The sequence below is a fragment of the Tupaia chinensis genome, unplaced genomic scaffold (assembly GCF_000334495.1).
Source record: "Tupaia chinensis unplaced genomic scaffold, TupChi_1.0 Scaffold000085_1, whole genome shotgun sequence".
Classification (NCBI taxonomy): domain Eukaryota; kingdom Metazoa; phylum Chordata; class Mammalia; order Scandentia; family Tupaiidae; genus Tupaia; species Tupaia belangeri.
In genome coordinates this window covers 7,951,916-7,969,989 of record NW_006159547.1, presented here as the reverse complement: position 1 = coordinate 7,969,989, position 18,074 = coordinate 7,951,916, and the positions used below count along the sequence as shown (strand labels likewise).

Below are 18,074 nucleotides of genomic sequence, written 5' to 3'. Positions count from 1 at the left end.
TGATTCTGAGAACAGTGTTGCAGCTGGGGAGGTCTGCCTACATTCAAACCATTCTTCCTTTTCAGAATGGCACATTCCTTCATGAATCTTAATGTGTTACATTACCACAGGGTTTTAAATAAGGGCCAAGCTAAGGGATCACTCAAAATACAGGCATAGGTGTAGATAAAGTGATTGATTTTAATAGGTATGTAATAAATGCCTTTTGTAAATCAAGTGTTTTCTGGTTAACATTCAATGAAATACTTAATCAAGGTATCTAAAAATTGATCATAAAACATAATTTTTTTTTGGGGGGGAGACGTGTACTGTTACAGGGTGCATGCACTCGCCAGAGAGAGAGACAGAAAGTGAGAAATCACCCCCCCAAGGGGGATGGTCTCATTGCAATCCCTTCTCCTCCATTCTCCTCTCGGGATCTTGGGTACGCACGCACACACGCCTGGCGTGAGTTTAAGCCACCATGTCCAGGACTTGAACCGCGGTCAACTACATGAGGGTCCAGCGACATAGCCATTACGCTAACTGCTGGTCCCATCATAAAACATAGTTTTGATTTCAGCATATATTCAGAATAAATTAAAAGACTTGAATAACATTTCTATTTAAAACATAACAATAAAACAACCTTCTTTCTTTCCCATATTTGAATATCTGTAATCAGAGTTTCTCAACAAATGAGTCTATTAAACTAAAAATTAGGGCCCCATTTCATTCTAGTAGTGTTTGAATTGATTTATAAGCTCATTTTTAAAAAGACAAAATTTTGGTCAGTTCATCATGACATCTTTTCAATAGCATCATACTTTTTATGTTTACTATTCATTAGCAATTTCATATACTTATTCTGTTTTTGTAAATTATGTATTAATACTTATGAAAGCAATTCATTCCAGAAGATACTTTCTAACACTTACTGAAAAATTTAAAAATTGAAATGTATGATACACATATGAATAATATATTCATATATTTTTATAACAAATTATAATACTATTGACAAAAGACATTAAATGATATAGGAAAATAAAGAAAGGAAACACACAGTGAAGGAGAAAAAGAAATGTATAAAATCTCTAAAAAATTTTTTCTTTTGTTTTTGTTTTTTAATAAAGATGGTAGATATAAAATTTCTCTGGCACTTATATTAAGTTGTCGGAAAAGTCACAGCGTATTTTTGCATTGAAAAATACGTTGCGACTTTTTCAACAACCCAATTTTCAGTTGATACATTAAAATGAGTATCAACACCACCTTATATTAAAAAGTCAACACTTATTCTATGTATTAAATCCCTTATGATATTTAAATTTATGATGAAGGGCAATTACCTGGTTTTTCAAAATTTATACATCTAATGGTGCAATCTAACAAAACTTAGAAAACATAGTGATAGATGATGTTTTAGCCATAGAACTCAGGGCAGCACTGAGCCTGCTCCAAGACTGTTTTGTCCAGGCCCATGAGGGCTTTTTAGGCCTGATTGACTAGTTCTTTCTTCTAGAAAATATATGTCAGCATGACCGACTAAATTTCCTGCTTATTATTTTCTCTGGGTTACTTAGATAAGCAAAAACACATGCATTTTTTATTGAGACAGATTCTGCTCTGCCCAGTCGTCCAGTAACTAATCTTCATGGCTTCCAGAATGATGGCAATGGTATACCCTGTGATATGCCGTCATGTTGTCTGCCTCTACAACCACCATGGGCAAGGCAACACTTTACATCCTTACCGATTTTCAGAATGGGATACCACCTTTCTTACTGCCACGAGACAGAGAAAGAAACATGAGTTCTTTAAAATAGACCTTCAGAATAATGAGGCACTATTATTATAAATAGGATATATAGACCAAAAGGTTCAAGAAATACATATTTGACAATTTAGAATAAAGAACTCTACATAAACTAATTACATATTAATACGGTTTCTTCTTCCTGCTTTTTTTTTATCATTATATATATATATATGTATGTATATATATTATTAGCCCTAAAGTTCTAAATAAAATGATTTGCTAGTTGATGCAAATTCAGCAAATACATGAGATTATACCAGGATTATGTAAGATTATACAAGAAATATTCAATTAGTTGGCTCCTGTAATAATAAGACATTTAGTACATTTTCTTGAATAAATTATATGAGAACCAACATACAGGTAAGCATAAAAGTACATGGCAGTTATATCAGCACAGTAACAATCTATTTGGGGAACATTTCTTTTTTTAAAAAAAACCTGAATTACCGATATGATTCAGGTTTGTGTTCGAAGCATTATTTCTATTCACATCTCTCTGGGGAGCCTGAGCTGCATGGTCCCACCGATCACAAGAGAATGCACAATCTTCCCATTCATCTGTAAAGGGGAGAACCAGGTTTTATTTTTTTTTTTCTTAACATACATCACTGATTTCTTCAGCTAGTAAGTCTATAGAGCCATTTTTTGTATTTTACAGTCCTTTTTAATTAATCCCACATGGGCTAAGGAATCAGAGGGGGAAACAGTAATATAAAAAATAGAATAATATTATTTTAATTTATGGAAGAAGAAAAGGTACTTTAAATCTACCTGTAAGGACATTTAGAATTACAGATATGGGGATTAACAGTTTTAGCAGACCATAGGTGATTAATATAAGAGAAAAATATTTAAAAAGTAATAATCATTTGAGTGCTCCAAAACAAAAAATGGGGCATGTGAAAGGGACATAGAAACAAACTTGAAGTGAAGGACCTCCCAGCAGCCAAAGCTGGAACAGTATGAACAACAAATCATTATGTAATATTAAATTATAATTCCAAGTATAAAATAAATATGCATGAGTCTGTATAGATATAAATAAAATATTGAAAAGATAAATAATTGAAAGAGAAGATATTAATTTTCTTTATGGAAGAATTCCACTTAATATATGTAGACATTCGTGCCTCAAAAATATAGAATTTGGGGACAGCAGATGTTACAGCAGTTACATAGTTGCACTCCCTATGACTGATCACAGTTGGAGCTCCAGACCTGGGGGCTTCAAACTCCCACCAGGCATGTGTACATGCATGCACAAGATCCCAGGAGAATGGAGGAGAAGTGATTAAGTTGTGGCCATCCCCCTAGGAGGTGATTTCTCACTTTCCCTTTCTCTTTCTCTGTCTCCCTCTCTCTAGCAATTACACACACCCTAAAGCAAAATCCTAAAAAAATTAGAACTTAATTTTACTCTTCCTTGCCCATTCTGTTCATGGTATATTTGACTTGTGACCAATTCCAAAGAAATTAGTATGAAATGGAAAAAAAAAAAAAAAAAAAACCTTTTCAGTACAAAAACCTGGCTAAACAACTGATGAAAGTTAACATCACTAGTGATGTTAGGTGATTGCCACATACCACCAATAGAATGGACACCTTAGAAGGACACCTTGGCATTCTTCCCCAGATGCATAGCCCCAGTCTAGTCATGAAGGAAACGTCAAACATGCGTTATCTATATAAGCACTGATCAGGGGACATCTACAGGATATTTAGACCAGTACTTTTCGGAACCATTAGGGTCATTAAAAAAAAAAAAAAAAAAAGGAAAAATGAGAAACTGTCATAGACCAGAAGAAACCAGAGAGAAATGGCAACTAAATGTGGTTTTCTGGGGGGACAAGATGGCGGTGCAGTGGGTAAATGATTCTGAGCCAGGCTGACGTACATGGGAAAGTTCTGAGTTAGTGTCCAAACACCTTCCTGAATATACTAGGCAGTCTGTACCCTTGATCCACGGCTGATAGATGCTCAGTGGATCACGTTGTTTTGACCCTGTTGGTAGTGTTGCCTTTCTGTCTGTCTCTCTCACTCATGAAAGAAATATAAATAATCTTGAAAAGAATGTGTTGTCCTGAATTAGAACATAGAACAGAAGGAGAGCATTAGTGGAAAAACTAGGAAAATTCACGTAGTATCTGGAATGTAGTTAATAACGTACCAATGCAGTTTCATAGTTAAATCATGGTAATATGAGATGATGACAATGGGGGAAACTGAGTGAGGGGTATCTGGGAACTCTGTACTACCTTTGCAACCTTTCTGAAAATTTGAAATTATCCTCAAATCAAGCTTTTATTGAAAAATTACCTTCTGACTTATTTAGAAGTTTGCTACTTAATTACCCAGGATATAGGAAATCCACCTAAGGAATTTAGAGTCACTTTTCTACTTCCTCCTATTTACCTTTTAAATATAATGCATAGTTGGAGAATCAAAAAAGTACAAATGTAATAAGTTAAAAGGATCCATTCTTTTAAAACCTGTAGACTCAAATGAAGTGGTTCCTGGTTCTTGATTATATATAAATGTGTACATTACTTTGACTTATTCTGTTTTCCACTCTCCTGAGTATCCACCTTTGAACCATGTGTAAATGGAACAATTATTTTTTTTACCTATAAAATTTTTCAAGTCATCTGAATATAATCTTTTATATAGACTGAATGATCTGTAAAAGACATAGAAAAATGAACAGTTCTGAACCAGCAGTTGGCATAATGCCTGTATTGCTGGACTCCCATGTAGTCGACTGCGGTTCGAGTCTCAGACCTGGTAGCTTGAACTCACACCGGGTATGTGTGCGTGCGTGCTCAAGATCCCAAGAGGAGAATGGATTGTGGCATGTCCAAATCCCTTGGGGGGTGATTTCTTGCTTTCTGTCTCTCCGTTTCTCTCTTTCTGGTGAGCATGCATGCCCTATACAAAAAAAAAAAAAAAAATCAAAAAAGAAAAAAGAAAAATGAACAGTTTTTTAGAACAATCTAAATATTTGCAATCAGTATTTTTAGGTCCTGAGTCAAAATTTTTGATGCATGTAAAAGATGCTTTGTTTATTGTTTTGCATATATGAAATAAGTTTGTAATTATTTCAAACAAATATACAATACTTTTAAAATCATTCATTGTCAAACTTAATGATGTTTTTTAGCTAATATGGGGGAAATGAGGCAATGATAATTATGTTCATATTTAAGATTTTCTTTAGGAGTTCAGAAAAATGAAAGATATTTGGCGCACTTTATTTGTAAATATTCCTATGTTCTAGAGCCTTACTGAATTGTATGCATTGCCTTTCAGTGTTCTAGTCAGCTATAATATACTTTGAGCTATAAATTACAAAAGAACACTTCACTTAGAAAAAGACTTTGTACAAATTTAACATCTTGTTAAAAAGACTTCCAGGAGTAACAAAGAGATTTAGTATACAGAAATGAGAGTGATAAAGCAGTGATTTGTTACCAAATACAGCCTTAAGCAGTATGTGAAACATGCTTCAGGTTAGTCAGAAGAGGTCCTCTGAATTACACTGTGCATGCTTCCCTGAAATGAAACTGTATGTTATTGGTTAACCAGGATATTTAGCATAATCACTCTGCTAGACTGTGGTGGAGGGAGGTGATTATCACTGGGAACAGATGGGCAGGTCCACAGCACTGCCAGATTCTGCACAAGCTCCATTTATCGTTGGTTCTTGCTTTTTTCCTCTGTGTTTTAAATTTTTTTAAACAAGCATTGTATGTTCAAAGGAACTAGCTGCATAGAAGGTCGGTGGCTGGTGACCTTTCAGCTTCGATTTCAAATGTAGAAGAAATATTCAAAATGCTATCACTGTGTATCTAAGAAGGATGGGGCAGATTTCATTTTACCCTCTAGTCTCCCTCAATGCATGCACGGATTTATCTGTACGCTAAGCTCTCTGCTCTGCATCTGTAGCTCCTTGTGGATTATATTGTCTCTGTGATCAGAAATGATTTTCTCGGATATGAACACCGTTTCTGGCTCCCCTAAAGTGCATCCTCCTAATGGGACCCGGTTTTACACTTTTCAAGTAAGTGTGCTTTAAATGGCTTCACTACTTAGGAAGTTAATCTATAGTCAAACTTTTAATAAAGGGGAAAATAAATAAAGGAAAACTGAGCAGTGTGAAAGTATTGACGAGGATGATACAGAAATAGAATGGCATTAGGATTCTGTGAATTCAAGCAAGGTAATAATGAACACGATTTTCCACAGGGATTTTTAAATCTGTTATAGCATCCTCCTTGAGGGTAATGAAATGTGTTGTGTCTCCCGATATTTTTATTTATGACTATAATATGGTGAAGATTGTGGAGTTGCTTCTCCGATGGCTCGCAGAGAGTAGAATTAAAAGACATTTTATAGAACTTTGCAAACTAAGTCCTCTGGGCTTAGAAAAATGTTTTGTATTTCGTATACATAGCTTAGCATGGTGCCTGTTATTTAATTTTGTTATATGTGCAATATATGACCAATCAATATAGGAGGCTTAAGTACGGTGTTTAGTATGCTTTTCAATTTGAGGTAAAGTAGAAACTCATTAGATGGAAGATTTTCTGTGTTATCAAAAAGTCAAAATGATTTATAATAAAATATAAATGTGCATTACAAAGCTGTTACCTACTAAATATATTTCAGTTGCCTGTGAATAAATCATTCATCAGTCTAGAAACTGGTTAAGTCTCACTAAATCAGGTCCTCTCATTTTTATTCTCAAATTGCATCTTTTCGTACTAAGGTTTACTTTGTAAATCAGTCATATCATCATTACATGAAAATGGAAGATGAACCTCTTCTCCCTGTATATTTTACATTATGGAAATGTAAACAGTCTGGCCTTTAATTATTTTGGTTGTTCAGTTATGATGTTCTAAAAAACAATGTCAAAATACCTTGAGAATTAATATAGTAAAGGTAGTCAGAAAAATAAATGCACATCTGATTTATAAAAATCCCTTGCCTTAGCAAACTGTTAAGCAGTGGATATAATTACTCTCCTCTTTCTGTATTTCTATTTTTAATCCTGTTGCCTCTCCTGTTTTACATGGTTGTCTCCTGATAGTGCAAGTCTGTGTTGTTACAGAATATATCCACTTCCCAGTGGTGATCTGGTTATTGTGGCAGGGATTCAAAATGCAAGCGCCCTGGGGCTGTTCTACAGAATTATTACTTTTCTCCCCCCTTCTTCATACCCTGAGATATAAACACTCTTTACAATATCCTGTGACTGGCTCTTCAGGGCAGCATTTGACATTAGGTATTCTACTTCAGTTTCTTAAAGTTGAAGGGTCAGTAAATTCCATATGCTCAGTCATGACACAGGCTTTTTACAATTCTTTCCATAAAGATCTTGCTGACACCTTTCCTGGCAGGTGATTTTCTTTGAGAACGTACTGAATGATTTTTAACCACTCCTTTTGTGTGTGTGCTGTTGGTGTAATAATATATTCTGTAAAAAAAACCCTAGAATTTTAGGGGAAAAAAATACAAATGTTGGTAAATCCTGGCACTGTTTCCTTCTGCATATTTTTAATCTCATAAAATGTTATTTTATTCTGAGGTTCTTGAGGACAGGCATTATATGTTTAAGTTGGAGTCTTTTTCTTTTTGTTACTGTTGTGGTTCAGCTTTGGTTCTGGTGGAAGAGAGGAAAGCGAGAAAGATTGTAAAACATAAAGATAAAGGGTTATAATAGTTGAATCGACTTCTTTTCAAAGGAAAGAATTAAACAACATTTTTTCTTTTTACTTACATATATGAACCTACTTTAACACAGTATATTTGCTTTGGTTGAAATATCAAATATCATAGATAAAAATAAGTAAAAGTAACAGATCATTTGCCCCCCAAAAATGTGTCTTGTGAAAATGATTAGTTACATTTTTAAAAACAGTTCTCATTATGGAATGGCATAAGTGTACTTCTGAAATGATTCTGCATCGAGGAGTGGTATTTTAATGCTTACTTTCTTAAAATTATTCTAGCTCAAGAGTTAACATATGCAAAAACATTCTAGATAGCTTAGTATGAATAATATTGAGTTTTAGTATCCTCTTCTCATTAAATGTCCTGTCATTTTTTTTTTGAAATCTGTACAATTTTCAAATGTGAGCATATAGATTTATACTGTATTTGACCCAAGCAGTTCAAAGGTGAAAAGGTGACAACTGATAAGCTGAAGAAGATTGTAAGCACACGTCTTTCTTTTTCAGTGCATTTTAACTTAGCCAAATGCATTCATACTTCTACACACATGCAAATATGTTCTGGATAGAATATCTAACGATTAATTTAAATCAGTTTCCTTAAGTGTAATTCCCCACTTCTGTACTACTATGAAAGTACTTATGTCTGCATTCCTCTGTTCAAAGCTGCATGGACTTTGGGTGATGCCAGCACCCAATTCACACTATATGGTTAATGAATTCCTTATCATGAAAAATCAAGTTCTAGAATGGACAACTTTAGGTGACAAAAATTATGATTAAATGCTGCCAGAAGAAAAGAATAATTACAATATATGTATGCATTAGAATTTATCACTTCATAGAACTCAAATGGGAAATACACAAATGGGAAACTTACTTTAAAACAAAATTATTTTATATATGTTTAACACATATAAAATATGTACTCATATGCTTTATAGTCTACATATAAGCACTCAATGAATTCTTAATTTTATGTCTGTAAAAATGATATCCCCAAATGATTTCACTTTGTTCCTTCCTAGCTCTATTTTTGCAAATAAAAGCATCTCTCAGCACTACCAAACTTCTAGATTAGAAAGTTATGACTTAATGTGTTAGCACTCCCAGGAGTATGGGTGAATGATAAGGCTCCCCACATTTCATCAGAACTAAACACCTTCACCTAGTGGTTTTCAAACTGTGTCTGCAGTCTTAAGGTTTTGAAGTCTCTGTTAGTAGTCAACAGAGACAGTAGGGAAGAAAAACACTCCCGGGGCTCGTTACTCTATGTATGTTTATTTATTTAACTCATTGCAGTTCAATGCAAGTCTTCATGAACAACAAACCATGTTCGTAAAGTACTTTTTCTAACAAAGCACTTCATTTTGGATAGGCGCAATATGATCTATTAAGCCACTAGAGGAATTATTTCTGTGTAGGATATACTTCTTTGCTATTTAATCCTGGTGTTAATACCAGTAGCCATTAGTGCTGTTGTCCTGTTATCCACTGAAAACCAAGGGAAGATATTTTACCACAAAATATGGAATGAGTCATCTGTCCTTTCTCTGCTTAAAATATGTTAAGTACCCACTCTCCTTAAAAGATCAAGTTCACCTCCCTTGCTTGGCATCAGAAGCCCTTTGTGATCTGAGATACATACAAAAAACTGCCCTACCTGCTTTCCAAATAAGGTCTTTGCATGCTTCTCCGTGATCATCTTTGCCTCTTGACAGGACTTGCTCATAGGGGCATGTTTTCTTAGATTCGTTTCATGTGCTACTTCCCCGTGTAGTCTTCACTCATCCCTGCATGCCATGCCATGTCTTTTCTGTATTCCTCTTGGCCTGCTCATATCACTATCAAAGCAATTATTAGACTTCATTGTAATCTCAGGAGATTTTATTAAACTGTGTCTCCAGAGCATGAATACAACTAATAAACCTATGTAATAAGCTCGGTGCATATATTTAAAAGGTAAATGATTACAATATGAAAATTTAACACAAAAAGCAACAAATTCTTTCTCTTTCAATTAGTTAATGAGGCATAACCACATTAACAGGGACAATAGCTGAACGGATACAAAGGTAAAGGTGTTTAATTCTAGGCCTTGGTGTAGCACACATAGCTGGATTCTTCAAAGTAGGTAACAGTCATGTGACTGGTCAAGGAAAACCTTTAATCTTACTATGCTGAAATACATTTCTATGTCAACAAGCCAAAGTATTTTTGAATATTTTTTCTTTATACTGTATCTTTACCACTTTTTGTTAATTAGGGAATTTTATTTTTATTAAGAGAACTTTAAACTTAAATTAATATGTATTTTCACACTTGGCAGATAGAATTAGCACTTGAAATAGAGAAAGACCAGTAAGTAAGCTATAAGAACCACTTATATAAAGACTCTTTACTCAAAAGAAAGAACTGTTAGTTAGTATAGAGCACCATGGTTTTGTAATCAAATGAGTCTGAGGTAATTCTGACCAGTTAGCAAAGAACCCAATTTTTTATATTCTATCATTTTGGTGCTACTAAGGAGTCTGCTACTATTATTTAGAGCACATTATAACTTCTTGTTGTTAATAAACTTAGGGTGCCTCTGGAAACACCTATAAGAATGAACAGCACACATTGTGTTAAAAAAAAATTAAAAAGGCCAAGTAGTCATATGCAGATGATAGGGGATATCAACATTTTACCTCAGAATTACTTAGTAGTGTAGGTACATGGGTCCCCAGCTAAGTGAGAGAACTGAGATTTTCCTCTGTCACCCAGTTGTGTCCATTCAGGATGATGAATGACAGAGATCAGACAACAGGTGTTTTCTTCAAGCAGGTAGAACAACAGCACATTCAAAGCTAACTTACTGGTGTGCAGAAAAAGGTATATAGTTTAGTAAAACTAGAATACAATGGAGACATAAAATGACCAAAAGTAACATACAAATTTCAGAATATGGAGATAGATTTGACAAGCACCCTCAGGATCTTAGATTTGGAATTTAAGAATTTTCAGCTAGGAGTGACAGGCTTGAATTTGCTGTTTCATTGGAATACTGGATAACTCCTAGGAAGGAGACTGGAGCACAAATAACAAGTCAGTAGCTTTCAAGGAAGTCCAGCTGAATGGTCACAGCTTTACCACTTTACATGTTTGTTGTTCACAAAAGATATGTAGATAGCCTTTAATAGTGCTGAGAACAATAATGTGGTTTCTTTCTGAAAACCTGAGTTATATAAGATATGACTTTCTGAGCTTTCCTCTGTATTCTGCTGCCTGCAATGCCAATGATTAAAAATTACAGCAAAAATATTTTAAGCGATTAAATTTCTAATTCTAGTTGAACTGGATCTATTAGGATGGAAATTTATAGAAATTTGGCTCTGTGACTTCAAGGTTTTGCACTAGAGCCTCATTGACATTTTAAATTTAAGGCTTTTGTTTAGTTATCTTGTTATTTCATCCTAACTGATATAGTTTTCTCATAATCAGAAATACATTTTTTATTATGATTAAATTGCCAATAAATTCATCTAGCATCGAATTGACAGACGTAAAGGGAAATTCAGGGGGTAAATCTCCTAATACGTAACATTATAATTTAAGGTTTCTCTGTATATCAACGAAACCATGCATAGAATCAATGAATAGGCTCTGGTTCAGATAGGAAATTATAATTTCCATTTGCAGAAGTTTCTACTTACTAGGTTGTATGTTCTGTGGGGACAGGCACCATGTTCTTTTCATTGTCAGTCATACTTGTGTGTTAGGCACCAAATAGTGTATTGAATTAAATAAGGAGATTGGTGCTGGGAAGAGAATGAAACCCTTGGACACACTGAATTACACAGAATTATCATCATTATGCATGTGTGTCCTTGGTTTATTTCTTACACATTTTTTAATTTTATTTCCCTTACCACCCCTTCTTGAGTATGGTTAATGAACATAGTTAAAGTTAGATACTCCTGTCTTTTTTTTTTTTTTGCATTTTTAAATTTTAGTATTATTATTAGTTATGCATTCAATCACTATACATAATTTAGATTGTAAAGAGACTGTACCCAGCATGAAATACACCTCAGTCCAGCCCAGTTGTGAATACTGTATAGATCCTCATCAACAGATGCTCCCACTTCTTAAATGTGCATTCACTTTCCTCTGTAAGTACATTTTGGAAGCTTTTACAACCTTTCAACCTATTTTGGAATATCATCCCTGAACATTAATTCAACCTGTTCTTGTACATTCATAATGTAATTAATGTATGTTTATTAGATTGTTCATTATTTAAAACTATATTTAACTTTTCACTTATCTCTCTCAACCACCAGACTGTGAACTCTTAGAAAGAAAATAATTAATTTTACTTACCCATATTTGTTTATTGCCACCTAGTCTAATATCTGTCATATAGAAGGTGTCTATGCTTTTTGACTGAACAAATTCATGTGTAATTGGAGAATGCCTAAAATTAGTTCTCTTCTGTTAATTCATTAAATCATTAGACACACCTTGTTGAGTGGCCCCATTATGCCAGACTTTAACAATGTTGAGCAAAACACCTGGTCTCTGCCCTCAAGAATTTTAGAGTTACCTCAGAAAAGAGTCACAATAGCACATTATTCTGTTAGCTAGAACAAAGGGATAAAAGTGCTTTGACTTTAAATGTACATGTAGAGATCATTTACATAAGTAAATTGAATAATTTCAAATACATAATTCTATTTCCAAATCAGCTTTTAATTTTACTTCATAGTTAAGTTTCCCATTATTACCCTATTGTCTTTTTCTTTACTATTTCAAAATATTTTACAAATAATGAGGATTATTATCAAGAAGAAAAATTGCATAATAGTTTGGAAATAGTTTAATAATTGCATACTGTTTAGAAAGAGGCATATCTCTCAAAACCAGATTCTACCACTTACTAGGTGGTAGTTATAAGTAAGTTAAATTATTTTTCTATTTTTACATCCTCAACTATTAAAAAAAGAATAAGAATATTTAGTTCATGAGGTTGTGTGTTTGCTCAATGTAATAATTATGAAATCTTGTATAAAATCTATATTTCCTTTGAAGATGGCATTCAATCTATTAGCTATTATTTTAGTGATTAATGTACTTTATAAATCATAGCATAGCTCATTTTATAAATAATTATTTTTCTTTAGGCTTACCTTAAATTTACAAAAGATTAATGCTAGACCAGCTGGTGTTATAGTTATGGATGCTAGATCTCTCATGACTGTGCATTTTGAGTCAGCCATCAGTGGCTTAAAAAACATGCTGGAGGTGGGGCCAGAAGGTGGTGTGGTGGTTAAGGCACTGGATTCCCATTTGGCTGATCAGGGTTTGTGTTCCTGACCTGGTGGCTTGAAAATCATGCCGGCGTATGTGCGTGCATGCCCAAAATCCCAAGAGGAGAATGAAGAAGATGGGATTTGAGCATGGCCATCCCTCTGGGGGATGACTTTTTACTTTCCTTCTCCTTGTCTCTCTCTAGAGAGCATATGCTCCCTAAGGCAAAAAGCTCAGACAAACAAACAAACAAAACATGCTGGGCACATGTGCCCAAAATTAAAGGAGGAGAATGGAAGAGAAGGGATGGCAGCCTGGTCTTTCTGACTGGAGGATATTCTCTCTCTCTCTCTTTCTCTCTCTCTCTCTTTCCAGCACATGCCCTATAGCAAAATTAAAACAAAATTCTAAGTGAGATATCACTTTAAATATCTCATATACATAAGTTAAGGGAAATAATTAAAATATATTAAACTAACATTTAAAGATCTTAACTTATTATATATAAAATAATATTGTATTTATAGAATGTAAGTTTTTTTTTTTTTTGAGAGATTTTTGCTATCGGGCACATGCACTTGCCAGAAAGACAGAGATAGACAGAGAGACAGAAAGTGAGAAGTCACCCCCCAGGGGGCATGGCCATGCCACAATCTCTTCTCTGCTCTCCTCTCTGGATCTTGGGCACATGCACACACGCCTACCATAAGTTTAAGCCACCAGGTCCGGGACTCGAACCACAGTCAGCTACATAGGAGTCCAGTGACATAGCCATTACACCAACTATTTGTCCCTAGAATGTAAGTTTTAACTGTTATTATGTACCATTTTGAATATTAGATATATCTTATAAGTGCATTTTTGTATTTTTATTTTTTAAATTTATTATTGAAAAACATTTTGCCATAGTGCACGTGTGCTTACCAAAGAGATGGAGAGAGAGAAACAAGGAAAGGGAGAAATCTTCCTCCATGAGGAATGGTCGTATCTCAATCCCCTTTCCTCTATTTCTCCTTTGTATTGGAATTTTGTACATATAAGAAATGCACACATGTTTCACATGTTTCTTATGCCTCCTGGTCTGGGACTCCAACCATGGAATTGGTAATGTGGCATTAATCACCAGGACATGAAGCCAGCCCAATTTATTGTATTTCTAAGCCATATTTTGTCATTTATTTCAAGAAGTTTTTGTTTGTCTTATTTAGCACATTGTTCATCTACTCTTTCTAACATGATCCATCTTCGAAGTTACAGTAGGCCTATCAGAAGCCTTAGGTGTATTTTTTAAATTTCTTTTTATTTCAACTTCTTTCATACATTCTTTCACATGATTCTTAGCTTACAAAGCGAATATTCCAACATGTGTATATTTCTCACCAGTCCAGTTGACAATACTATAAAGTTATCTTCAATAGATAACAATCATTTCGTTGTCCCATAAATGCCTTGTCTCTATTTTTCTCCTTAACGTCCTTCCTCTGACTTTACTCCTTTGCCTGCCCTCTTCCCACACTGTATCTGGTATTCACAACCATTAACTAAGTTTCTATAACCTTTAGTCATTCAGTTTTCACCATTGAGTGTAGACCCTCAGTATATTATTAAGTGGGCCTCAAGTGTATTTTGATTTGTGTTACAAACAAAGCCAACAAAAGAACTCTTTGACATCCTAAAACATAAAAACTATTAAAACTAAAATATATATTCAATATCTTTGAAGAATTATATGTTAATATTGTTTAACCATATTCTTTGCTTTAATACAATTGTGTTTAATGTTAAAATATGTGAAGAATAATGAATCACATGTTTTGGGGGCAGGTGGTGGCAGAATGGTAAAAGATAATTTTCTGAGAAGCTGACCCTCATGACAAGTTTGAGCCTGTTGACCTCCCTTGGAAGATGAATATCCAGGTTTGGCCAAAGATGAGCCTGTATTATATCATCAGTACCCTGTTGGGGGGTGCTGTCTCTCTGTCTCCCTTTCTATCTCTCACTCATGGAAGTAAGGAAGGAAGGATCTAAAGATTAAACAATAATGTAAATCATTCAAATAATTGTATCAACATTTCTTTCATTGAAGAAACACTTGTTAAGAATTTATTTTAGATGTGGCCTACATTTTCAGGGAGCAATTATTGCAATATGTAGTAAGCTAAAGTAGATATTATACTAGAGAATCATTAGAAATTTGGTAACATCATGCTAAACAAATCAATTAATTGCAAAATGTTCATTGAGGAAGACCTTGATAAGAAATAATACTCTAAAAAAAGTGAGAAATTTAAAAATAACTGTTACACAAACAAATTTTTAAAAAATATTTTCTCAGCATGTGAATAGTAGTCATATTCTATGACTGACCAAGGGGCCATGATTTGAGAGACGATCCAAGGCAGAACTTCTCTGCAGCAGACCTCCCTTAGATATTTTTAGTTTCCTTTATCTTGAAGATAAAGGAAAGGATTTCATTGTACCCATGTTGGGTCCTGAAGATTTAGACATTCTCATTCAGTTCAACCTTTTGGTGATGGTGGCCATGAAGTGGAAAGAGTTTGTCTTTAGCTAAAGATTTACTTGGATAGGGGGACCAGCAGTTAGCGTAATGGCTATGTCGCTGAACTCCCTTGTAGTTGACTGAGATTCGAGTCCCGGACCTGGTGGCTTAAACTCATGCCAGGCATGTATGTGTGCGTGCCCAAGATCCCAAGAGGAGAATGGAGGAGAAGGGATTGTGGTGTGGCCATCCCCCCTGAGGGGTGATTTCTCTCTTTTTGTCTCTCTGTCTCTCTCTGTCTTTCTGGTGAGCACACATGCCTCGTAGCAAAAACCCTCAAAAAAAAAAAAAAAAAGATTTACTTGAATAGGCTGGTTCCTAGACTAGCATGATATTCTAGAAAGGAGAAAGGCTCATTTAATATAATAAGTCTTAAATCTTAAACACCCTATATTTACTCCTTTTGAAAAACAAAACAGAAAGAAAATAAGTATTGTACTTGACCCTGTATTGATAGAGGACAAAGAAAGTTGGAGAATCAAGAAGAGTAAGTAAAGTTAAAGGAAAATCTGACACATTAGACTTAGAAGGGAAAATGTTTCATTTTCTTGGGGGAGGGGGAGAATGAAGGAACAGGAGATGAATAAAAAGCTCAAGAGAGTGGATCAACTGGTGACGTGGGGTAACTGGATCCCACATGACAAACTGTGCAGGTTGACAGCAGCATAGGAAATACTGGTTGTGTATGTGTACATGCCCAAAGTCCTGAGAGCAGACTGGAGGAGAAGGAATTGCAGTGTGACCATCCCCTCTGGAGGTGTTTTCTCACCTTCTCCCTGGCAAGTGCTTATACCTTATAACAGAGAAAGAGAGAACAACTTCATTGAGAGGGAGAAAATTGAGACAGTTGGCATCCTTTGACCTTACACTAATCATTTTAGCAAAGGCAAATGGGATAAATATGATATTCTATACTTTTGAGAGTAGGAAAGTTTGGAAATAGTATGTATATTGGGCAAAATAGATACCAAGAAGCATTGAAAGTCAAGGCAGGATTGCAAGCATAAATTCGTAATAGAAATAAAGTTAATATATTTTACCTATTAGGCAATTCCTAATTTTATTTTAATGGTTCTGCCAATATCTAATAGTTAAGATGGAAAAGGAATTACAGAACATATAATACAATAAGAGGAAATCAAACATTGTAGATAATGATGAGGGAGAAGCTCATAGTTTACTCTAAGCTAAACAAAAGGTAGAAGAGTCTGACTTTGTAAGGAAAGATCAAATTCAATCATAGGTCAGAAAATAATCCCTACTTTTCACATCATATTTCTATAATTTACTTCAGTATACCAACTGATGTATCACATTTGCAAAAAATACAAAGACATTATTTACTATGGAAATCTGTCAACAAAATTTCCTCTTCTAAAGAAAAAGGAATGGAGAATATTGTGGACAATATGTAGCCTGAGCAAAACAATTGGAGAAAGAGGCCCAGTCAGTCTCTTCCATTCAAAAAAAAAGTTGTTTTGATTTCAACACATTATAATTATTTACCATGACTGGTGAGAAACTGTAGGAATTCATGAGACAATAAAGATAAGAGATGAATCAGGCTGGCCCTGGCTCTATAGGCTAAGAGGTGTAGAGCCAGATTCCACATGGCCAACAGCAGTTTAAATCCTGCCTTGGTAGCTTGAAAATCACACTGGCTGTGTGTGTGCGTGTGCGTGCGTGTGCGTGTGTGTGTGTGTGTGTGTGTTTTCCTAAAATCCCAGCAGGTTGGAGTAATACAGAAGAAAATGTGGCATGACTTTGCCTTTGGGGGGGAGGGGCCGTGTGCTTTCTCCCTCTTTCTCTCTGTTTGCCACTCCCTGGCAATCAAAAACAAAAACAGAAGCAAGAGATGTCTCAACCAGATATGCAAAAGAACATAATGACTATTGGAGTGATAAAATGCTTTAAAATGCTTTAATGCATAATAACTAATATAGATACCGAATATCTATACTGGACATTGTTAGTTAAGAAAGGGCAGGAAAATAAGCAATGGATTGAAAAATTGTGGCACATATATATATATATACATATATATATATACACATACACACACACACACACACACACAAACACACCCCTTGACAATATAAATATGGAAATATTATATCTCACTCCTTTTAAGTTTCTTTTTAGAAGCAATTTTACAGAGGATACATGTGCTTACCTTAAAAAGACAGAAATGGCATGAGAAGTGAGGCATCCCCCCCACATGGGGAAACGGCCATGGTGCAATCCCTTCTCCTCTATTTCTTCTCTCCTGTCAGGATTTTGGGCATGTGCATACATGCAGCTGACATGTTTCTCAAGTGGCCAAGAACAAGGTTTGCACCATGCAGTTGATCATGTGGGCCCCAACGGCCTTAACCACTCTGGCATGGGATGGTCCTAAGTTTATTTCTTTCCTTTTTTTTTTAAGGAAATAAGAATAGTGAAAACGTTTCTCAGAGCTCATGTATTTGAACACATTTAAAAACTCTGTTAAGGCTCTTGATATTAAGCAACGGAAACTTCTTATGAATAAATTAAGAGAGAAATGTATTAAAATAGCATAGGAGACACTGAAGGAAAAACAAAAAATATCAGGATATCGTCGATTCCTGTGGCCGTACTATGTGCAAAGTTCTGGATAAATTGCTGTGAGCAAGTGAACTATGGGGATTAGGTTATGATAAGATGA

At 34.8% G+C, this 18,074-nt stretch overlaps 1 protein-coding gene and 1 long non-coding RNA gene across 28 annotated transcripts in view; one reads left to right on the top strand and one right to left on the bottom strand.

Moving 5' to 3' along the window:
- The window catches only part of LOC102479227 (uncharacterized), a 58,610-nt gene extending 46,514 nt beyond the window's left edge, over positions 1-12,096 (bottom strand). For 3 of the 4 annotated variants that reach the window (XR_001369961.1, XR_001369962.1, XR_333739.1), the window contains exons 1-3: positions 11,902-12,096; positions 9,200-9,380; positions 2,252-2,362 (exon numbers count right to left, since the gene is read on the bottom strand). This is a non-coding gene — a long non-coding RNA (uncharacterized LOC102479227). Of the gene's footprint in view, positions 1-2,251; positions 2,363-9,199; positions 9,381-10,226; positions 10,394-11,901 lie in introns of all 4 variants that reach the window. The other variant, XR_333740.1, reaches the window with a different exon arrangement.
- The window catches only part of PPFIA2 (PPFI scaffold protein A2), a 533,343-nt gene that overhangs the window by 176,542 nt on the left and 338,727 nt on the right, over positions 1-18,074 (top strand). For 5 of the 24 annotated variants that reach the window (XM_027769721.1, XM_027769720.1, XM_027769722.1 and 2 more), the window contains exon 1: positions 5,487-5,861. The exons of 15 other annotated variants lie outside the window; for them this stretch is intronic. In XM_027769721.1, the coding sequence (XP_027625522.1) occupies positions 5,781-5,861 (81 nt within the window). In that variant the 5' untranslated portion in view covers positions 5,487-5,780. Of the gene's footprint in view, positions 1-5,486; positions 5,862-18,074 lie in introns of those variants that run through there. 4 more of the 24 variants (XM_006142884.3, XM_006142883.3, XM_027769718.1 and 1 more) reach the window with 1 other exon arrangement.